At 38.4% G+C, this 18,305-nt stretch overlaps 1 protein-coding gene across 1 annotated transcript in view; it reads left to right on the forward strand.

The window, feature by feature from the left end:
- The window catches only part of LOC129354936 (A disintegrin and metalloproteinase with thrombospondin motifs 20), an 85,543-nt gene that overhangs the window by 43,796 nt on the left and 23,442 nt on the right, over window positions 1-18,305 (forward strand). The window contains exons 15-28 of the mRNA XM_055024531.1: window positions 777-894; window positions 3,855-3,950; window positions 6,297-6,463; window positions 6,588-6,717; window positions 7,119-7,245; window positions 7,347-7,557; window positions 7,634-7,798; window positions 8,133-8,303; window positions 9,800-9,919; window positions 10,394-10,501; window positions 11,942-12,106; window positions 14,061-14,330; window positions 15,859-16,020; window positions 16,372-16,548. Of these exons, the coding sequence (XP_054880506.1) occupies window positions 777-894; window positions 3,855-3,950; window positions 6,297-6,463; window positions 6,588-6,717; window positions 7,119-7,245; window positions 7,347-7,557; window positions 7,634-7,798; window positions 8,133-8,303; window positions 9,800-9,919; window positions 10,394-10,501; window positions 11,942-12,106; window positions 14,061-14,330; window positions 15,859-16,020; window positions 16,372-16,548 (2,187 nt within the window). The remainder of the gene's footprint in view (window positions 1-776; window positions 895-3,854; window positions 3,951-6,296; window positions 6,464-6,587; window positions 6,718-7,118; window positions 7,246-7,346; window positions 7,558-7,633; window positions 7,799-8,132; window positions 8,304-9,799; window positions 9,920-10,393; window positions 10,502-11,941; window positions 12,107-14,060; window positions 14,331-15,858; window positions 16,021-16,371; window positions 16,549-18,305) is intronic.

Here is an 18,305-nt window from a genome sequence, read left to right on the forward strand (position 1 = left end):
GCACACTGTAAGACATATATACACAAGTTTAAATCTATGTCAGAAGTATTGTGTTGTAGTTGCAGAGAAGCCAGCGTTTGCAAGCTAAAGATGTGTTTACATACAGCTGGATGTAACTTGAGTAACTTTTTAGTTGACCATTTCCTGACATTTCAGCATTTTTCATTAGTAATTGTAAACAACAGTCTCTGTTTCTGCCCTTGATTAAAAATTCCCCAAATTCTTCAATCTAGCATATTCCATCACTCTGAGGTTGAACTCTCAGAGAGATGACACAGGGTGCAATAGTTCTATGCTATTGCATAGCTCTATGCAATAGCATAGAGCTATTGCCCTATGCTATTGCTAGCATAGAGAGAGATGCTATTGCTCTCTCTCTATAAATAGCATCCACACAATAAATAAAAAGTTTATTTCTAAATGGATTTGTATGGGTTGTGTGCTTCTTTTTTAAAAACCTCAATGTCATTGAAAAAGTTCTAGCTCCCTCATTTTGAAGATAATTTTTGTTACAGCTCATTTATGAGGCATTCACTAAATGGAAAAAGATCAGATTTTTTTTTTAGTTTCAACCCGGCCAAACTTTAATCAGTGCCAATTACAAAAAAAAGTCCAATTTCATTCAGAAATCAATTTTTTTTATCAAAGCATAAGTGTTTTTGGTAACATATAAATAAATCTAACTTTGACAGTGAGTATTGCATTCTTTTTTCTTTTTTGTTTGTGAAAATACCATGACATCTGATATAAATCGTCATGTCCTCTTGTCTTTTTAGCAAGCAGGCTGCGACCATGTTCTCAACTCAAAGGCAAGGAATGACAAATGTGGAGTGTGCGGTGGGGACAACTCCTCATGCAAAACTCTGGCGGGGACTTTCAACGACGCCCAGTACGGTAAGCACCGCTGCTCAGATTACCATCCTCTTTTAAAGCTGTCGCCGTTGCTCTTGAGTGTACACCATATCGTGTCAGCAGCTTCAGCAAGATAAATGGGGATACACAATAAACAAATAAGGGCCAAGGCAGATTTCCAATTCCTCTTTGTCACTGTGTTGACAGGACAGGCCACATGGCTGTGTTTGACTCTGATTTCTTGTCTGGTTATGTTTATTCACGTCATATTCACGTATGCATGTTTTTGACAAATTTGGGAAAATGCCCAATCGAAGCCAATCTCCTCCAAAGCTGTAGAAAACGATGAACCTACCGCAGCGTGTCATTTTGCCTCAACGGCAACAAACGTGCAGTGTGAGCCAGTTGGGCAGCAGCCCATGGTCTGGGCAACAGCACAGCTGAAGCATTAGCAAATAACATACAGCCCTGGGTGGGGTTTTCCTCTTGTTTACGCCTGCAAGTTTGACACAAAGCCTTTGCATCTCTGTCTGGTAGCTTTCATTCTGCTCTCTCTCTCTTGGCTGCTTGGAGGCAAAAAGATGGAAGACTGAATTCAACCACACCAGCTGCTGACATCAGTCGTGGAAATCTGGCTTAACTTTAAAACGGGGGAAACAAGTGGGAGTGCAGCCCAGGCAGGACATCCTCCTGCTTCATGGATCTGGGCTCCTCCTTTTTGTTTCTTTTGTTAGATGCGGACTATTGACCTTTTTCTTTATTTAGTCTTCATGACTAGGTCCCTGATTTGATTAAAAAAAAAAAAGCAATGAGGAACACCGAGATCACCCAACAGTCTCATGATGCCCCAACAGTGAAGTTTGGACTTTTAGTTGTGACACTTGAAAAAATTGGACAAAAATAAATGTGTTAATTTGGTACCAAAGATTTATAAAGAAACTTTATTTTATTAGAGTCTTTTCTCCAGCTCTATAGAGCATAGAATAGCCCAGAGCGTCCCCTCCCTCACCTGTTGCTGCAAATCAAATGACTGAAAAAAGGTTTAGAGATTTTTTCTTTGTCAACAAAATGGCAAATTTTACTGCCGAAAAACATTTCTAATTAAGAAATTGAGAAGTGTAAACCTCAAGCTTTCAGATTGTGACGTTCTATAATCTAGACTTTTACTCTGTCTCAGTGGACTCTTACGAAGACAATAACACTACAACTATGATGTGTGAAACACCATGAAGAGCAGAATATCATAAAGGTAGATTATTCTTTGCAATAACCGTCTCAAAGCTACTAAGCTGATATTTGTTGAGATCAGTTAAGGTCAACCAGCCTTAAACTTTCAACATCTTCTATGCTATTTTTAGAGTGAATATGAGTTATTATAGCCATAAGAACAAAACAAGGAGAATGCAATAATGTGTGATTTTTATTTGTGAAAAAAAATAGGTGTCCTTATAATGGTATATATAAAATTATTTTTTATTTTTTGCACTGACACAAATTATTGTGACACAGGTAAATCATAATTAAATTTTCAGGGAACATTATGAAATCTGATGAGAGGTAGATAAGTAAACTGACTGCTGCCCCCGAGTGGCTCAAGGTGCGAGCTTAAACTTTGACTTAAAATCACTTTATGCTGATTTACTTCCCTAGCTTATTTAGCTCAAATTGCAATGATAGAAATTCAATTAAATCTCTTCAATGAAATGAAAATTTAATTCAAGCCACTGCCAATTCATGAGTGTTACTAAATGCTTAGCAAAAAGTCAACTTTTTAAAGACTAAAATAAAAAATAGCACCAAAAATGTAATGAAAAGAAAATAAGTTTCTAAATCGCCATTTTTAAGTATAAAACTTTCTGAATTAGAACTTAAGTTTCATATATATGATATGACAGGGTGAATTACTCTTGTTGTAACATGGAGTTTATGGAATACTCATCACTAATGGCATAATGGACTCAGGTGATGGGAAATTACATTAGAACAAAAACACTTGTGTACAAACAAAAGGTCTCACTTCCACATAAACTAAACGTCTGGTGCATTATTGATTGAAACACGTTCTTTATTCTGTGGAGTTATGCTGCATTTTATTTACCTCAGAAGAATTCTAATTAACATGCAATGTCGGAAGAGTCAGACTTTAACCGTGCTGCCGATGCCCGAGCAGACATTATTCTGCGTTTTTACTTTCCATAAGCAAACACAAACATAATTTGTTGCAGGTGCTTCTTGCAGCATTAATTTTACAAGTGTGTCTTGTAAAATAAACATGTTTCCACTTCAATTTTACTACTGCTGGTGGGTGGAGCGGCCCATACTGAAGTGTAAAGTTGACCTTTCGAATCGTAACGGTGTGTGGTTTTAGTTTCTCAGGCTTTCCAAGCAGAAAGTCTACAGTTGTTTTTTTTTTTCAATTTCTACCTTCTGACTACTAATGCATCACACAGACACTCGCAGTGGGTGAAGTTTCCAGAAGTTGTACATAAGAGTTGCAGTACTTCATATTGATAATGAAATGCAAGTGTCTTTCTATATTATGGTCTTCATATGTACATTTTAGTTGTTACTACTTGGCTTTCAATGAATTGCTCTCTTTGTCTTTATTTCTCTTACACACTCATACACACGCACACACTCCCTTATTTTCTGTGTCAGGCTATCACCATGCAACAAAAAAAGGTGCCGTAATTACAGGCCAAAATAGAAAGGCCAGGGAGTAATTACAGATCATTCTGTGAACAGCCCTCTGGAACTAAAAACAAGTTCTCATGCAGATTATTTTAGATGACAGTTTTCATATCTCTCCAAGTGTGACATTTAAATCCCCAGTCGAGAGACCTGGGCTTCCCTGAATGGAGTTTATTATAGCACAATGAAGCTATTACAAAAGTCAAGTCTGAATCTTTCTACTTTATTCCCTTTCGAGACTTCTTGCAACATGTGCAGCTTTCCATGTCTGACATTTTTCTCTATGCATTTTGTTGTTGTTTTTTGCTCAGGCTATAACACAGTCGTACGGATTCCAGCCGGAGCCACCAACATTGACATCAAACAGGTTAGCTACTCTGGAAAACCAGAAGATGACAACTACCTCGGTGAGTGGGCTTTCTGAATGTCCATGGAATTAAACATTTTAATAGACAACAACAAAAAATTCAAAATATAGCTTTCAGATGGCGATTTCATTTATTAATGGAAGCAACTATCCAAGCTAACCTGGTCCCATTAGAACGTTTATCCCCAACGTCTTGTTAAAACATAATTTACTTTGACTGACCACATTTGGTTAATTTTTCTGTGTCAAATTCATATTTGATTACAGCCAAACCTGGAAAATCAAGAAAATCACTCAAATAGAACGAGACTGATACAACGAAATAGATGAAAAGATGTCAAGAAACACCTCATCATGCCCTGATCTAAAAAAAATAAATGAAATAAAAACGAAACAGAAATGTTGAAAAGTTCCTGATATGAATCAGTCTTTAAAGGAATCACAAAGAGGTGATCTGGTGAATTGGTCATAAACAGAGAAATCCTGTAATAGTGACAAGAAGTTGTCGGCCGACCCAAAATCACTCCAAAAGCGCATCAGTGACTTGGTGTCAGTAAAAACCTATTCGACACTAAAGCACTGCAGAGCTCACTTGGATTTGTTAAGGTCAAAGTTCATGATTTAAGAAAACAATTGATTTAAGGAAATGTTCTTAGAACAAGAGTGGAGCATATATCAATTTTTCCTCACTTGTCTCATATACTGACATAATGACAGTTATGTATGTGGCAGTAAGTGTCAATTTTAACAAGTTATGTGAAAAATGGTTACCTGTCTAAGCAGAGATATGTAGGGGACTCACAATGGTCAATGCTATTATTCTTTTTAGAACCTCATTTTAAAACCATTTATCACTTTTTGACCCTGATCTGGAAAGGTTGTTATTTGTAATAAAAGGAAATGGAAAAGAGGCCAAACTGGTGTCCAAACACTTCAAACGAATCTACAATTTTAATTGAGCTTTGACAACATGGGATCTCAAGAAGGGTGTTCATCCATCTGGGTTGGTTGAGGTTTTGTTAGGAATGAAGAGTTAGCCATGTGAACGATAAATGAGGCTTTAATAAGTGCTAATTGGAAACATGTGCAACACAGGCTGTGTGAAAGCTGATATACGGACGTAAGGATATGTTGATCTTTGTCCGTCTGTGTATGTTTGTTTTTAAGCAAGAGATTGATGGAAAGAAAGGTAAAACAAAAATTTGGCAAAAGATCTTGAAAGGTGTATTTATTCATATAATAACCACAATATTTTTTTAAACTATTTTCAATTTTATTGTCTCTCCTATTGGATAAGACAGGAAAAAAAACACACATGTTGAAGAATTCAAACCCAGAATCCAAATATCTTTTTATAAATCTATAAAAGTTCAGAATAAATCTGTATTCCTGATTGAAAAGTTTCTCAACTAAACAAGCAAGACATGATGCAAAAGCAGCATCTACAAAGTTTGTAGTGTTGTAAATGATCAGCACTAAGAGAAATGTTTTAGTTATGCATAAAAACAAAGCTTTTTCCTAATTTGGCCTCAATCATTCTTGCTCATGTGTTTAACTGTTCTGTCTCTTTTTCTTTCCTGGGTTAGTCTAAATAAAACATTTCTTATTTTATGCTATTCTTAAACCTTTATACACTTGAAAGCATCGAGGCCAAATTAGTTGTGTTCTTTGGAAAACAGTGTTTCACATCTGGTGTCTGTCAGGCATAAAGAAAGATTGCATCTGTTTATGTCCTATGTAGCATGTAGTCCATGTATGCGACTCTGTGTTTTTCAGCCACATTCGTGCGGTACGTTAGCCGTGACAAGTTGAGATCATTGTCAGTTAAAATTGGTTTGCCGGAATGCACCAATATCAAATTAGAGGATAAACAAAGTTTTATCTGCAGGAATAAATAATTAATTCAGTTTGGTGAATACCACTGGATTGGAATCAACTCCAGGTTTCTTGGAAAATATATATTTCACTGTAGAGGATTTGACCATAAATGAATACATTTGTATTGATACAAATGAACATTTATGTACTCATTTGAATTTGCAGTTAGTCGAAAGACTTTGTTTACATTGCAGTGCCAGTATTTGGTGGGTTTACAAAGTATTGACTCTGGGGGGCATTTCTTCATTTAATTTTTATTTTATGTTCATGTTATGTTAATCATTTGAAAGCAATTTACAACACCCCTCACAATTCAAAATGTTGTACTTTTTTGGGTGTGTATTTCATTAAATTGAAATAAAATGCATAAAAGTTTGTTTATGTAGCAAATTTTGAAAAAAAGTCATATTTGTATGAGTACTTTTCACAGCAATATTTTAATTTGATTTAATTCTTTTCTTTGTGCACAAATAACCTTTCCTCGTTCTTCTGCTTCATTTTTTTTCAGCTTTATCTGATGGACAGTCTAACTTCCTCCTGAATGGGAACTTTGTGGTGGCAATGTTCAAAAGGGAAATCACCTTCAAGGGAACGGTCATCGAGTACAGCGGCTCGGATGCAATAGTTGAGCGCATCAACTGCACGGACCGCATCGAGGAAGAGCTAATTTTACAGGTACACAAAACATTTGCATTTTTGTTTTATTTACCAAGTCAGTGTTGATAGAGCCTTATTTTGAACATAAACCTCTGCAGAAGGTTTGCTTTGTTGCAGTTGTAATAGAGTTTTGTTTCGGCAGGTCTTGTGCGTGGGAAACCTTTACAACCCAGATGTGCGTTACTCCTTCAACATACCCATCGAGGAGCAAAGGGAGCAGTTTGTGTGGGATCCCTCGGGCTCCTGGCTTGAATGCAGCCGCCTTTGTCAAGGTAAGACCTCAGCTGTGCTGTGCAGGCCGCTCTTAGTGGTGTGGGGACGGCGTGGTCATTCATGCAAATTTATCATTTGCATGAATGCCAGAAAATCCTGGTTTCCTACATCAGATGTCACCAGTCTCTTGATTCCTTGGGATTGGTTTTTATTTCTCTGCCAGTTCACACGCTTCTCTGATTATTGCTCTCTTTCTCTGTTGCCGTTTGCTTGTTTACATTGACTGCTGGGTCTTTGTAAGTGTGAAACTGCCATGCACTGTGTAACCATAGAGTCTGCCATTTTGATCAAAGTGCAAAGTGGAAAAATGTAAGGACATTTATGCGGGTTCTCGGGCAAAACATAAATATAGTTACAAGGAGCTATCTAATGCCAACCTTCATTTTCGTCCTGTGTTCAGGTGAGAGACGACGGAAGGCAGTGTGCATTAGGGACAGCGATCACCTTGAAGTATCCGATCAACGCTGTGAACATTTACCTCGCCCCGTTGCTTTTACTGAGCCCTGCAACACTGACTGCGAAGTCAGGTGGGAATTCAGGAACCAAAACAACCACAATACAAATATGCACCCCTTCGACAAACCCCCAGCATTCCCAAATGTTTACGCAAACATCTTTTACTCTACAGATGGCACGTCGCTGGAAAGAGTGAGTGTTCGGCGAAATGCGGCCCCGGCTACCGCAGCCTGGATGTTCAGTGTATGAAGTATAGCCAGATGAAGAGTCGGAGCGAGAGGATGGAGGCTAGCGTCTGCAGCGACATCGCCAAACCTCAGACGAGGGAGACCTGCCACGGGGATTGTCTGCTTAAGAGCTGGCAGTACAGCGCATGGTCGCAGGTAATGTCTGCAGAAAATAACTGTTGCAAGCTTGACCCTTATTGCCAAAACTGCACTGAAATGTTTTGCTGTGCAGTGCTCTAAGACGTGTGGACGTGGGATTCGTAGCAGAGAGTCTTACTGTCTGAACAACCTGGGCCGGCGGTTGGTGGACAGAGAGTGCAGCGACTACGAGAGGGTGGTGACCGAGTCCTGCAGCGAACAGCCGTGTCCAAAGTGGACAGTCAGTGAGTGGAGCGAGGTGGGCTCTCACAAGCACACACCAAAAGCATGAATAATTTGTAAATAGTTCTCCATTTGCATTCAAGTAAGCCTCTTTTAAACCTTGTGAAATGCTGATTAAAAACTGCAACTTTTGCAAATTCAAGTTTGGTAAGCGAATGCAACAAATCTAACCCAGGTTTTGTTTTTGTTTTTTTAATTCCACATTCAGTGAAATAAGCATGGCTGTCAAACATAAAACGATATTTGTAAATTGTGCTGTTTCGGGAGTGGAATGTTTGATATTATCTCTATACACCAGATAGAAATGACAGTTTCATCCTCTCTTTTCCCAAATGCCCAAACACAACCAGTGTCTGGTGACTTGTGGGAAAGGAATGAGACACCGCCAAGTGTCCTGCACTACGGGAGCTGGCGAGGAAACGCTGAGCGAACATTTCTGTGACCCATCCAGTAAACCTTCCACTGTGGGGAGCTGCAAACTCCCCGAGTGTGCAACGTGGCAGGTCGGCGTCTGGGGAGCGGTGAGTTCAATACGCTCTCTCACAGATATACTGTAAATTATTCTTGAACAATAGTTAATATGCAAGCTAGATTAGTTAAAATAACTACATTAAAAAAATGTCTCAAAATATGGAGGTTAGAAATGAAAAGTACAAGAAACACATAAACACTTATAAGTTAGTGCTGAGCAAGCATAGCTTGATAAATTGTGTTTGGGAGAAATTATTTTGTTGCATTGCATAAGGTAAACCTTTCAGTTCCTGCATTTTACTGGTTACTTCCCCAGAAATAGTAAATGGTAATCTGACATTTGTATGATCTCACTAGTTACTTTCCTGGAACTTCCCTTGACATTAATATTTATTCTGCAGAAATTTAGAGGTTACTTTCTAACCTTTAGATATTTACTACCTGATATCTAAAGCGCAGCAGTTTTAGATATCAGGTAATTTTACTCTCCATAACTTACCAGGTATTCCTCTGTAACTTTCTGTTTGTGTCCCGTGAACTTACTGGGTCTGTCTACCAAGTTCTTTATAAAACACCCCGCATACTTATACTGAACTTTAATTCACTTTCTGAAACTTACCAGGCTTTTTACTGGAACTTAATGCTTAGTACTTTACTCTTAGTTATAAAAGTGACCTTTTGGGTCACTTTTGTGACAGTCCTCGAACTTCATTTGAACTTAATCAAACGTTATCAGAGATGTTTTTGGAAGATTTTTGAATTATCACATTTCCCCAAGTTACTGTAGCAGGTCAGGTTACGACAGTTTCCAGAGTAATTGCAGAATGTCTGAGAGGTTTCCAGGATAATAACCTTTAAATTCTAAATACCGGAAAGTTACTTCAGAGTTTCAGGAAAATATGTCGATATATCTTTTATTCAGTCTTCATAGTCCATCTGATGATCCAGTGGTTTTTATTTTAGACTGCTGTTGTTTTTGTGTATATTTCGGCTGATAATTAAGAAGCTCTTTGTAAATCCATCTTTCATTTTCTCTGAGATTCTTTCAATTTTCTCTCATTTTCTTGCTGGACTTTTATTTTTTCACACATGCAATTCCTTTCTTACTGACGATTCAAACTTTGGATTCAGGTATTGGAGCGAATTCAGCGAACAACTCAAACATCTATGAATGGATGCCATTGTATAGCTTATACATGCAAGGTTGATTCCTCCCCACATGTTTATATGAAATAAGATATTTGCAAGGCTGCAGGATATCTTCCCTTCTTTGCTTGTGTGATTATAAATTGCTGGTCAAATAAACATGGTGTTTCTAATCATAGTCGGATGGCTGTGTAAGTGAAGGGGCAATTAGGTGAAGGGTCAGGTTGACTCTGTGGGTGAACTTACGTTTCTGTATATAAGTGCATGTCAAAGTCTTAATCATCTTTTCGCTTGACGGACGTTGACTGACCTCACAAAAGAGAGGGCTTCAACTATCTTATTTTTTTTCCCTTTTCTTTTTAAATTTGCATCTGAGCATGTGTGTGGTTTTGTGTTTCAGTGTGCAGTGACCTGCGGACATGGGTACCAGATGAGGGCTGTGAGATGCGTCTCAGGGGACTACGGAGACTCGGTAGATGACAGAGAGTGCAACGCTGCAGCGAGGCCCAGAGACAGTCAAGTAGGGCTATAACGACATTTTAAGAAACAAACTATTAAGCAAACTGCTTACACACTAAAGAGTGTAGACTTCATTTGTATGTATTTTGGTGACAAAATGCAGTTTGTTTTGCAAAACAATACATTCTACGGTAAATATACCAACTATTTTGTTACATGTGTAAATATACACTTTTTTCAATGTACATTGGGTCTCTTTTGTTGTGTAAAGATATCTATACTTTTTTGTCTTTTCTTACTTTTTTATCTTTTCTTACTTATACATAACAAATTTACATTCCTATTGCTTTTTTGCTCTGGTACCAGTTAGAGCATTTTTACCAAGGAATCTTTTTAGTTTGTTTGGTGTAAATTCTAGCAAGAATAATCTGGATTTTTAACAATTTTTGTTATTTATTTTTGAGATACTTCCAGACAATATTTTAGTTTCTTATTCTAATCCTCTTGTAAACTGTGGTGATTTCTATTTTTGTAGGACTGTGAGATGCCCACATGTCCACGGACCTCTGCATCTCAAATGACACCTCGTCCTGACAACACTGTTCAGCTTGTGACTCAGTGGAGATTCGGCTCCTGGACTTCTGTAAGAACTGATGGGTTAGATGTTTTATCCGTGGTGCTTGTCGAGCACAATAGAAGTCAATCACCAGTTTATGCTTGTTATTTTACATGTGTAGGTAAAGGGAACGGCAATAATATCTGACCCAAGTATCCTGTGTATTTGGTAGAAGCAAACCATACACAAGTAACTGCTTGCCTCTGGTCTGCTATGTCTGGTTTTAAGTTTGAGGGTCTTATCCAAATGACTTGACATGTTTTCCATTTTTCCCGCGTGCAACTTCTTCTATGCGGCTATTATCTTTTTTACGGTTTGGTATTTTTGTAGCTTCACTTTCTTTCTCACACAAATAAAAAATGCAGACACACACATGGGCTTGGAGGCCCCTCCATCTCCCTAATAGTTTGCATTGTTACATAAATGAAAAGCAGATCTCATTTCAACATGACTGTACAGTTTCTGCAGTTGAACCGTCTCCGTCAGTCTGAAAGTTGATGTGAGCTCATATGCCAAGCAGGCCTCTACCAGACACCTTCAGACACACACACACACCCGCACACACACGCACACACACACACACACACACACACACACCACACACACACGCACACACCACACACACACACACACACACACACACACACACACACACGCACACACACACACACACGCACACACACACACACATGCACCAAAGGAGAAACTCTTTCTTGCTCCTTAACGAATCATTGTAGGTTGTATCACATGTTCATCAGTCAGACTTGAGGTTTTCCTCAGCTGCAAAAATGCTCTCGGTGCTTCTCTGGAGTTTACAATATTGTATAATACATCGATTCACAATAAACATTTTATCTGAAGGATTTAGATTTGTTAATTTTCATGATCATGACAATGTAATTCTAATTATTATTTTAGTAATTTGATGCCAGACTCCAATCCAATGTAAAATTGTTGGTTAAAGTTGATGTTTGCAGACATTATGCATCTAATCTAATTAACCACAAACTAGTTTGTAGATAATAGTTTACAATAAAATATACAAAGATGACAGACATGTATACTGTTAGAGACTTGTAAAAGATCGTTGTGTTGTATGTTAACTCAAGAGGGCTGAGTTACACAGATACATGTATTTGTTGGTTTATCAAATAAAGCCACAATAAATACAATGAGTTTGTTGTATAAATACTTTTGCAAATGTATGAAAAAAAAAAAAAGCTTTTTGACTTTTGTTTGTGTGGCGTTTAACATAACCAGTTATCTGAGTCTGCTTCTCATACAGTTAAATTCTTTCTTTACAAATTACTGTGACAAAAAAAAAAAAAAAAACAGTTTTCTTTTCTATTAGAGTTGAAAACACAAAATTTTTAATTAAGCGTTTTAGGTTTTTCCTAATTCTCAGAAGCTTAAAAGTTGTGCATTTTCTAATTAGTGACTGTCTTTTTTTTATCTATTTTTGCGTAGTGCTCTGTGTCGTGTGGCAAGGGGAAGCGTGCGCGTTACGTCAGCTGCAGAGACGCTCAGGGCGGAGTGGCTGACGAATCGTACTGCGCTCACCTGCCGCGCCCCCCAGAGTTCTCCACCTGTTTCAGCCCCTGTGGTCAGTGGCAAGCTGGAGAATGGTCTGCTGTAAGTAAAACATCAAAGGCAACGTCGCAGTCTTGCACAATTACTCCTTGGTTTATTTTTCCATTTAAAAGCAGTATTGCGGTGAAGCTCGTAGTTATTTAACATCATTGTTCAATTTTAAACTCTATGATCATATGAGGGAAAAAAAGTCTGTTTAATAACCCTTTAAAACCAAATGAACTTCTTTGATGGAAAAATAAGTCTGTTAAATTTAATTTGGCACATTAAATTGATTTCTCCTTCATTTTCTCAGTGGAAGCTTTACAAGTGTTCAGATCTTGAGGCGTAGCATTGTTAAGCAGTTCGTGGAAACAATTACAAGCAACACTCTGTTAACTTTGGGCCAAAATCTGGACCTGGAAAATCTCCTAGAAAAATCTAATTAGACAAAGAAGTTCAAATAATTCGGGGCAAGGAGTCCATGTAGGTGTCAATAGCCAGGGATTCAAACTGAACACAAACTGAATGTCAAAATGTTGTGAGATTTCTCTGTGGTTCATCAAGTACCTTAGGGGAGGCAACATCTGGTCAAAACTGAAAAAAATAAAAACAAGAACATTTTGCTTTGTAGACTAGAAATGCAGTGTTTCCCCTACCATTATTTGCCCCATAATAGTGGGTGCTGCACAAAGAGACCACCCACAACCCTCAAAAAATGTCATCAGTTTTATTACCCTATCTAAATAACGCAAGATCAAATCATGACATGTTTCTGTCCCTATCTGGGTACTTTGCTACTCTCTCAAACTGGGTTTAATGTCGAAGCATTGAGCGAGTGTGTGTGGCTGACGCAGCATCTGGTCATGACACCTGGTTGTACAACACCTCTGAACTTTTGTAGCTCTGCACCACCTTCCACTTTGGATAATTTGGAGGGTGTTCTTGCAGAACAAGTTCGCCTGTATTGGCATTTATGTGTTCCCTCATTTTCAGAGAAAACTGTAGTGCACCAATGGACACATCGAACACTGCTTGCTCGTTTGCAGTAAATGCAAACTTTTAAAAGTCCATCTATAACTCTCCTTTGCTCTACTGCGAGTTGGAGACAAAGTAAATCTACTCCTGATACACTTGACGATGGAACAGGAGTACAAAATAAAGTGCTTCTACTCTTGACACGCAGCAAAAATCTGGTCATCACTGAATAAAAACTTTTAACCAGGAAATGCTTCCTGTGGCTGCATGAAACTGAGCTTTGTAAGGAGATACGTAAGTGATAGGGAGACATATATAACAGCCACAACCTAAAAAGGAGAAATAGAAAGGAAATAAGAAATAAAGAACATTTCCAATTTATATATTTTTTTAATTCATCAATGTTCTGTCGAATATGTAAACATATTCCAGACATGTTCTAGTACTTCTTCAGTAGCCATTAAGGTTAATACTTTGATTACATCATTCAATTGCACAAGATAGTGGTTGATTTAATAAAGTAAAGTAAAGATGCACCGATTGCAGTTTTCTGGCTGATCACTGATCTTTAAAACCCCTGTCCGGCCGGCACCAATTGATTCCAGGAAAATAAAGTCCTTATATTAAACACGACAGTCACAGTAAAATTGTAATAAAATTTAACAGCTATAATTTACAAGTTTTTTTTTTTTTTTTACCTTGATTCAATCAATATTAGTAAATTAACCTTAAAATGCAGTTAATTTGATGAAATGTACAAACAAGAAATCTGGTGGTTTTACAGACTCAAGTCGTAACCTGAAACGGCACCAAACACACCACCAGCAACAACCAACAGTATATGTAAATATTTCATTGCAGATATTTGCTGAATGTTGTGATATTAGATACATGTAGTCATTTCCCTTAAATGATTGTATTTTTGCATTTTTATAACTTGTGCAAAACTCTATGAAGTGTCACATTTTCACATTGGAAAAAACTGACAATTTATTTTCTCTCTTTTGTGCTTGAAAACATTTCCTCCTGACTTTCCCAGTGTTCGGTGACATGCGGCGTCGGACGGACCACCAGACACGTGGTCTGCTCCAACTACCACCAGCCAGTGGACCAGTCTTTCTGCGATCCCGACGAAAGGCCCGCAGCCGAGCAAGAGTGCACGGCTGCTCCCTGCCCCTCCGCCTACAACCGTCAGCACATTTACGAACAACCATATGGATATCCTCAGGATCCAGGACGTCATCCGGGACACAGCAGCTGGAACGTCCCGTCTGCAGACAACCAGTGGAGGACAGGACCGTGGGGCGCAGTACGTTCAGCACAAATAGCATGTTTGAGAAAATAGTGTTTGCCTGCACTTCAGGTATGCGTGTATGTTTTTCTTTTTTTTTTTTTTTTTTTTTTGTGCGAATGCAGTCTTTTGAACCAATTAGGTTTGAACGTGCGGAAGCAGATGGTTTTTTTTCTCGAAGCAGAAGGCCATACATGGTAACACACAAGTGGAGACACAGTGAACCTCATGATGTACTTTATGTTCTGACACGGATATTTTGGTTAGCTTGTGAAAAAAACCCAAAACGTTTCCATGATGAAACTGACAAAATGAAAACAGTTGTAAATCCTGAAGGCAGATGAAGCAGCAAGCATTTTGTTTTTAACTCATTTGCAATTTCACATTTATCAACTTAATTTTACCCTTCATGGTGATTTTATTCTACGTCAAAATGTTAGAAAAAAAAATCCTCCTTGCAATCTGGTGGTTTTAATTTGGAATTACACTGTTTCCGCAGCGTCTAGATTCAGTCAGTTCTGTCCTCCCCACATGAAGCCGGTACTCTGTGTTCTCCCTCCCATTAACAGAAGGGATGCATCATCATAATTTGATTCAGAGCCATTCAATTACCTGTATCAAGGCACAATTTTGACATTTTTTGGAAAATGTTTGTTCATGGTTAGATTATCTTGGTGCTGATTTCAATACTGGCACTGAGTGGTTCTTGTTTGGGGATCAAAAAAGATATTTAAACTACGTCTGTTTTCATCAGGAAATGAAAAATCCTTAGCTATTGTGCTGTTCCTTTAAACTTGACTGATGTAGAAAAAAAATATTGACATTATTTCATTTTTTTTTAGTACATTTAGTATAGTGTGCTTACAAATACATGACCTTTCATCTTGTAATCAAGATAAAAACTCATCTTGATCACTTAAATACAGTGTAATCTAGCAAACAAGACCTGAGACAGAAGTGGAGCCTCACCTTCCTCCAGGAGAACAGCTGTAAATGTACAGCCAAAGCTGCAGTGGCATGGTCTAGAGCTATGGTCCAGTTAAAGTGTAGACCTAAAACTTTCCTTCAGCTTTAATAAAACAAAACAAAAACAGCCCTCTGTGTTGGTCTATCACATAGATTCCCCATAAAATCAAAGTTATTCTGTACAACTAAGGGTTTTTAATACCTTTGCAGTCCTTTCATATCTTTTCATACCAAGACAAATGAAAACAGTGCTCAGGCGTCAAATTGTTTGAATTGAAATCAATATAAACAAACAGGCCCTGCGACAGACTGGCAACCTGTGCAGGTTGACCCCGCCTCTCGCCCGGAACGTAGCTCTAGATGGGCACCAGCACCTCCCGACCCCATTAGGGGTAAGGATGAACAGAAAATGGATGGATGGATAAACAAATATTAAAGCTGAAGTATTTCTGGTAAAAACTGGCCAAAACGATAGAATTCCAAGCAGCAATCTGGCAGATCGCAGGGATTGACATATTTAAAGACCCACAAATGGATATAAGGAATGCATCCTGATGTGTTTGTTCGGTGTTTTCTTCAGTGCTCCAGCACCTGTGCGGGAGGCTTCCAGAGACGAGTGGTGGTCTGCCAGGACGCCGATGGGCGGAGCAACAGCTACTGTGATGAAAGGGTCAAACCTGCCGAGTCCAAGAGCTGCGACTCCGGGCCCTGCCCTCTGTGGAACTACGGGGTCTGGGGAGAGGTGAGACTAAATTCAGGGTTACAGTCTTTCCTTGTACCTGATCTTTTTTAAAATTGTATGTTTTATTTGAATTGAAAGACTCCTGCGCTCTAAGGACGTTCTAAATTCATGTGACAGGTAGTTTTAGGATCCAAATGAAGAAACATTGGAGACAGGGTTAGATGCAAAACCTTGATGTGGCCCAACATGAAAATGAGTTTCACACCACTGATCTAAGGTGTGTGCTGGATTTTCTTCCATTAATCTCGGCTGCAGAAAGAGAGCCTGACAATGGCCAGATTAATGGGGGAAAAGTAAAGCTTCCACAACAGCATCAGAAGTTTGATACATTTGCTCCACTGTTTCCCTCAGTGCACCCAGACTTGTGGTGGAGGGAGGAAGACTCGCCTAGTGGTGTGTCAAAGGCCCAGCGGGCAGAGACTCAACGACTACAACTGTGACGTCCTGGACAAGCCGCCTGACATGGAGCAGTGCAACCTCCAGTCCTGCCCAGGCGCTGCGTCCTGGCATCGCCGACCGTGGAAGCCGGTACGATAGTACTAATTTCTCTTCGACATTTACTTTCCTCAATAGGGGTGCATCACTGTGAAAAGAGATTGTGTGTTATGATATGGCTCCAGGCGGGAAAACTGTAGGAGTTCCTGAAGTAAATGCCAGGTATCGAGCTTCACTGTTTACTAGCCAACTTCAGCCCACCCAGATGGGCCCCTCAGTGGCATGGTGCTGATTAGAATGCAAAAAAACCCCAAAAAACAACCAAACAAAAAAAACAAAAACAAAAACACGCAGCAACGATGCTGCTCCACCTAGAGCGTCATTAAAAACACACGGAAACTATTTGGACTCTAGGCTTCAAATTAAAACCTGTAAATCAGGACAGCGCTGTCCAACAGTGCCTTAGGTTTATGGAGGGAAGTATTTATTTCATTTATTAGGCGTGTCCTCACCCTGTATCTGCAGTACACAAGTGTATATTTGTGTATAAGAGTTAATATTATGGCCTTTATTGAACAGCAACAAAGGCCTCTCAATGTATTTTGTGTATGTTTCGTTGTACAGTTTGATTTTATTTTTCAAGTAGCTGGTTTTTGTAACAGAATATTTTATATTTCACTGGTGCTCCTGGTCAGACCTCTCCTACCCATGATAGGTAAATGCAGTTTGTACAGAGGAACATAGTTTTCATTCCTGGTTTTGATCGTGCTTGTACTCAAGCTGAATTTGAAAACGCTTCATCTCCGTTTGAAGGTCTGGAAAATCTCCAAGTAGTCAGAGTCACAGGCGGTTTGACAAAAGGTTGAAATGCCGTCTTAGAAATAACGTTAAGAGTTAACCAAAATAAAGTGCAATTAAATGTAGTGTCATTTGACAATACGCAACAGAAGAAAAGGCTTTTTTCTATACCAGGAAGAAGTTCTATTTGGTTAGTGAATCTTTTCCAGTTTGAGAGTGCCTCTACACTTATCGTTGCAACCCGCTGTAAAAATGAATAAAACTCATAAAATGCATGAATTTTTACTGGAGTAGCATAATGTAACACTGAACAACATAGAAAATTCCATATAAATGTTGAATGATGAGGAAAAAAAATCAACATCTTAATAAAGAATTGGCTTTTTTTCTCCTATTTCACCAGAGGGTGTGACTCTCCATTGCCCCCAGAATTGTTTTTTATTACATTTTTGCACGATTTCCCTTGAGTTGATTTGTGCCACGTTGCAGAGGTAGCAAGTCACATGACTGGGCCGTGCCGTGTTTTCGACACACAAAGTCAACTTGTGATACCACCTACCTCTTTAGCCAGTGAAACACAACTGGGCAATTTGAAAAACTGGGATGATTCATGTCCGTATCATGAAAGCAGTCATGCAGCATAATGATCGGAATAGTATTAAGAGATAGTTTATTCATACAAAATTGACTTTCCTCCAAAGTCATCTTGGAGGAAAGATAGATCTAAATCATTTAGAAAACAAGTTGGGTGAGTTGAGGAGAGCAAAAGAAAGAACTAGGATCTGGAGAAATTGTGCAGAGACAAAAGTTTAAAGGTTACATTTCTGTTTGTTTCAACCTTGTGAAATGAGTAGCAGAAGACAAAGAGGTGATATAAAAAGAAGAAAGTATTAGTATTAAAATCAAGTATATAAATAAAGTTAAAAAAAATAATAAATATGCTAAAACTAAGTTTTATTTTTGTTAGAGTGAAATTATGCTACTCCAATAAAAAAAACTTACTTTAAAGCTGCAGTTGGCATCTGTTTTTTAATTGTGTTTACATATTAGTT

Source organism: Poeciliopsis prolifica, unplaced genomic scaffold, assembly GCF_027474105.1.
Source record: "Poeciliopsis prolifica strain line A6 unplaced genomic scaffold, Auburn_PproV2 SCAFFOLD001, whole genome shotgun sequence".
Lineage (NCBI taxonomy): Eukaryota > Metazoa > Chordata > Actinopteri > Cyprinodontiformes > Poeciliidae > Poeciliopsis > Poeciliopsis prolifica.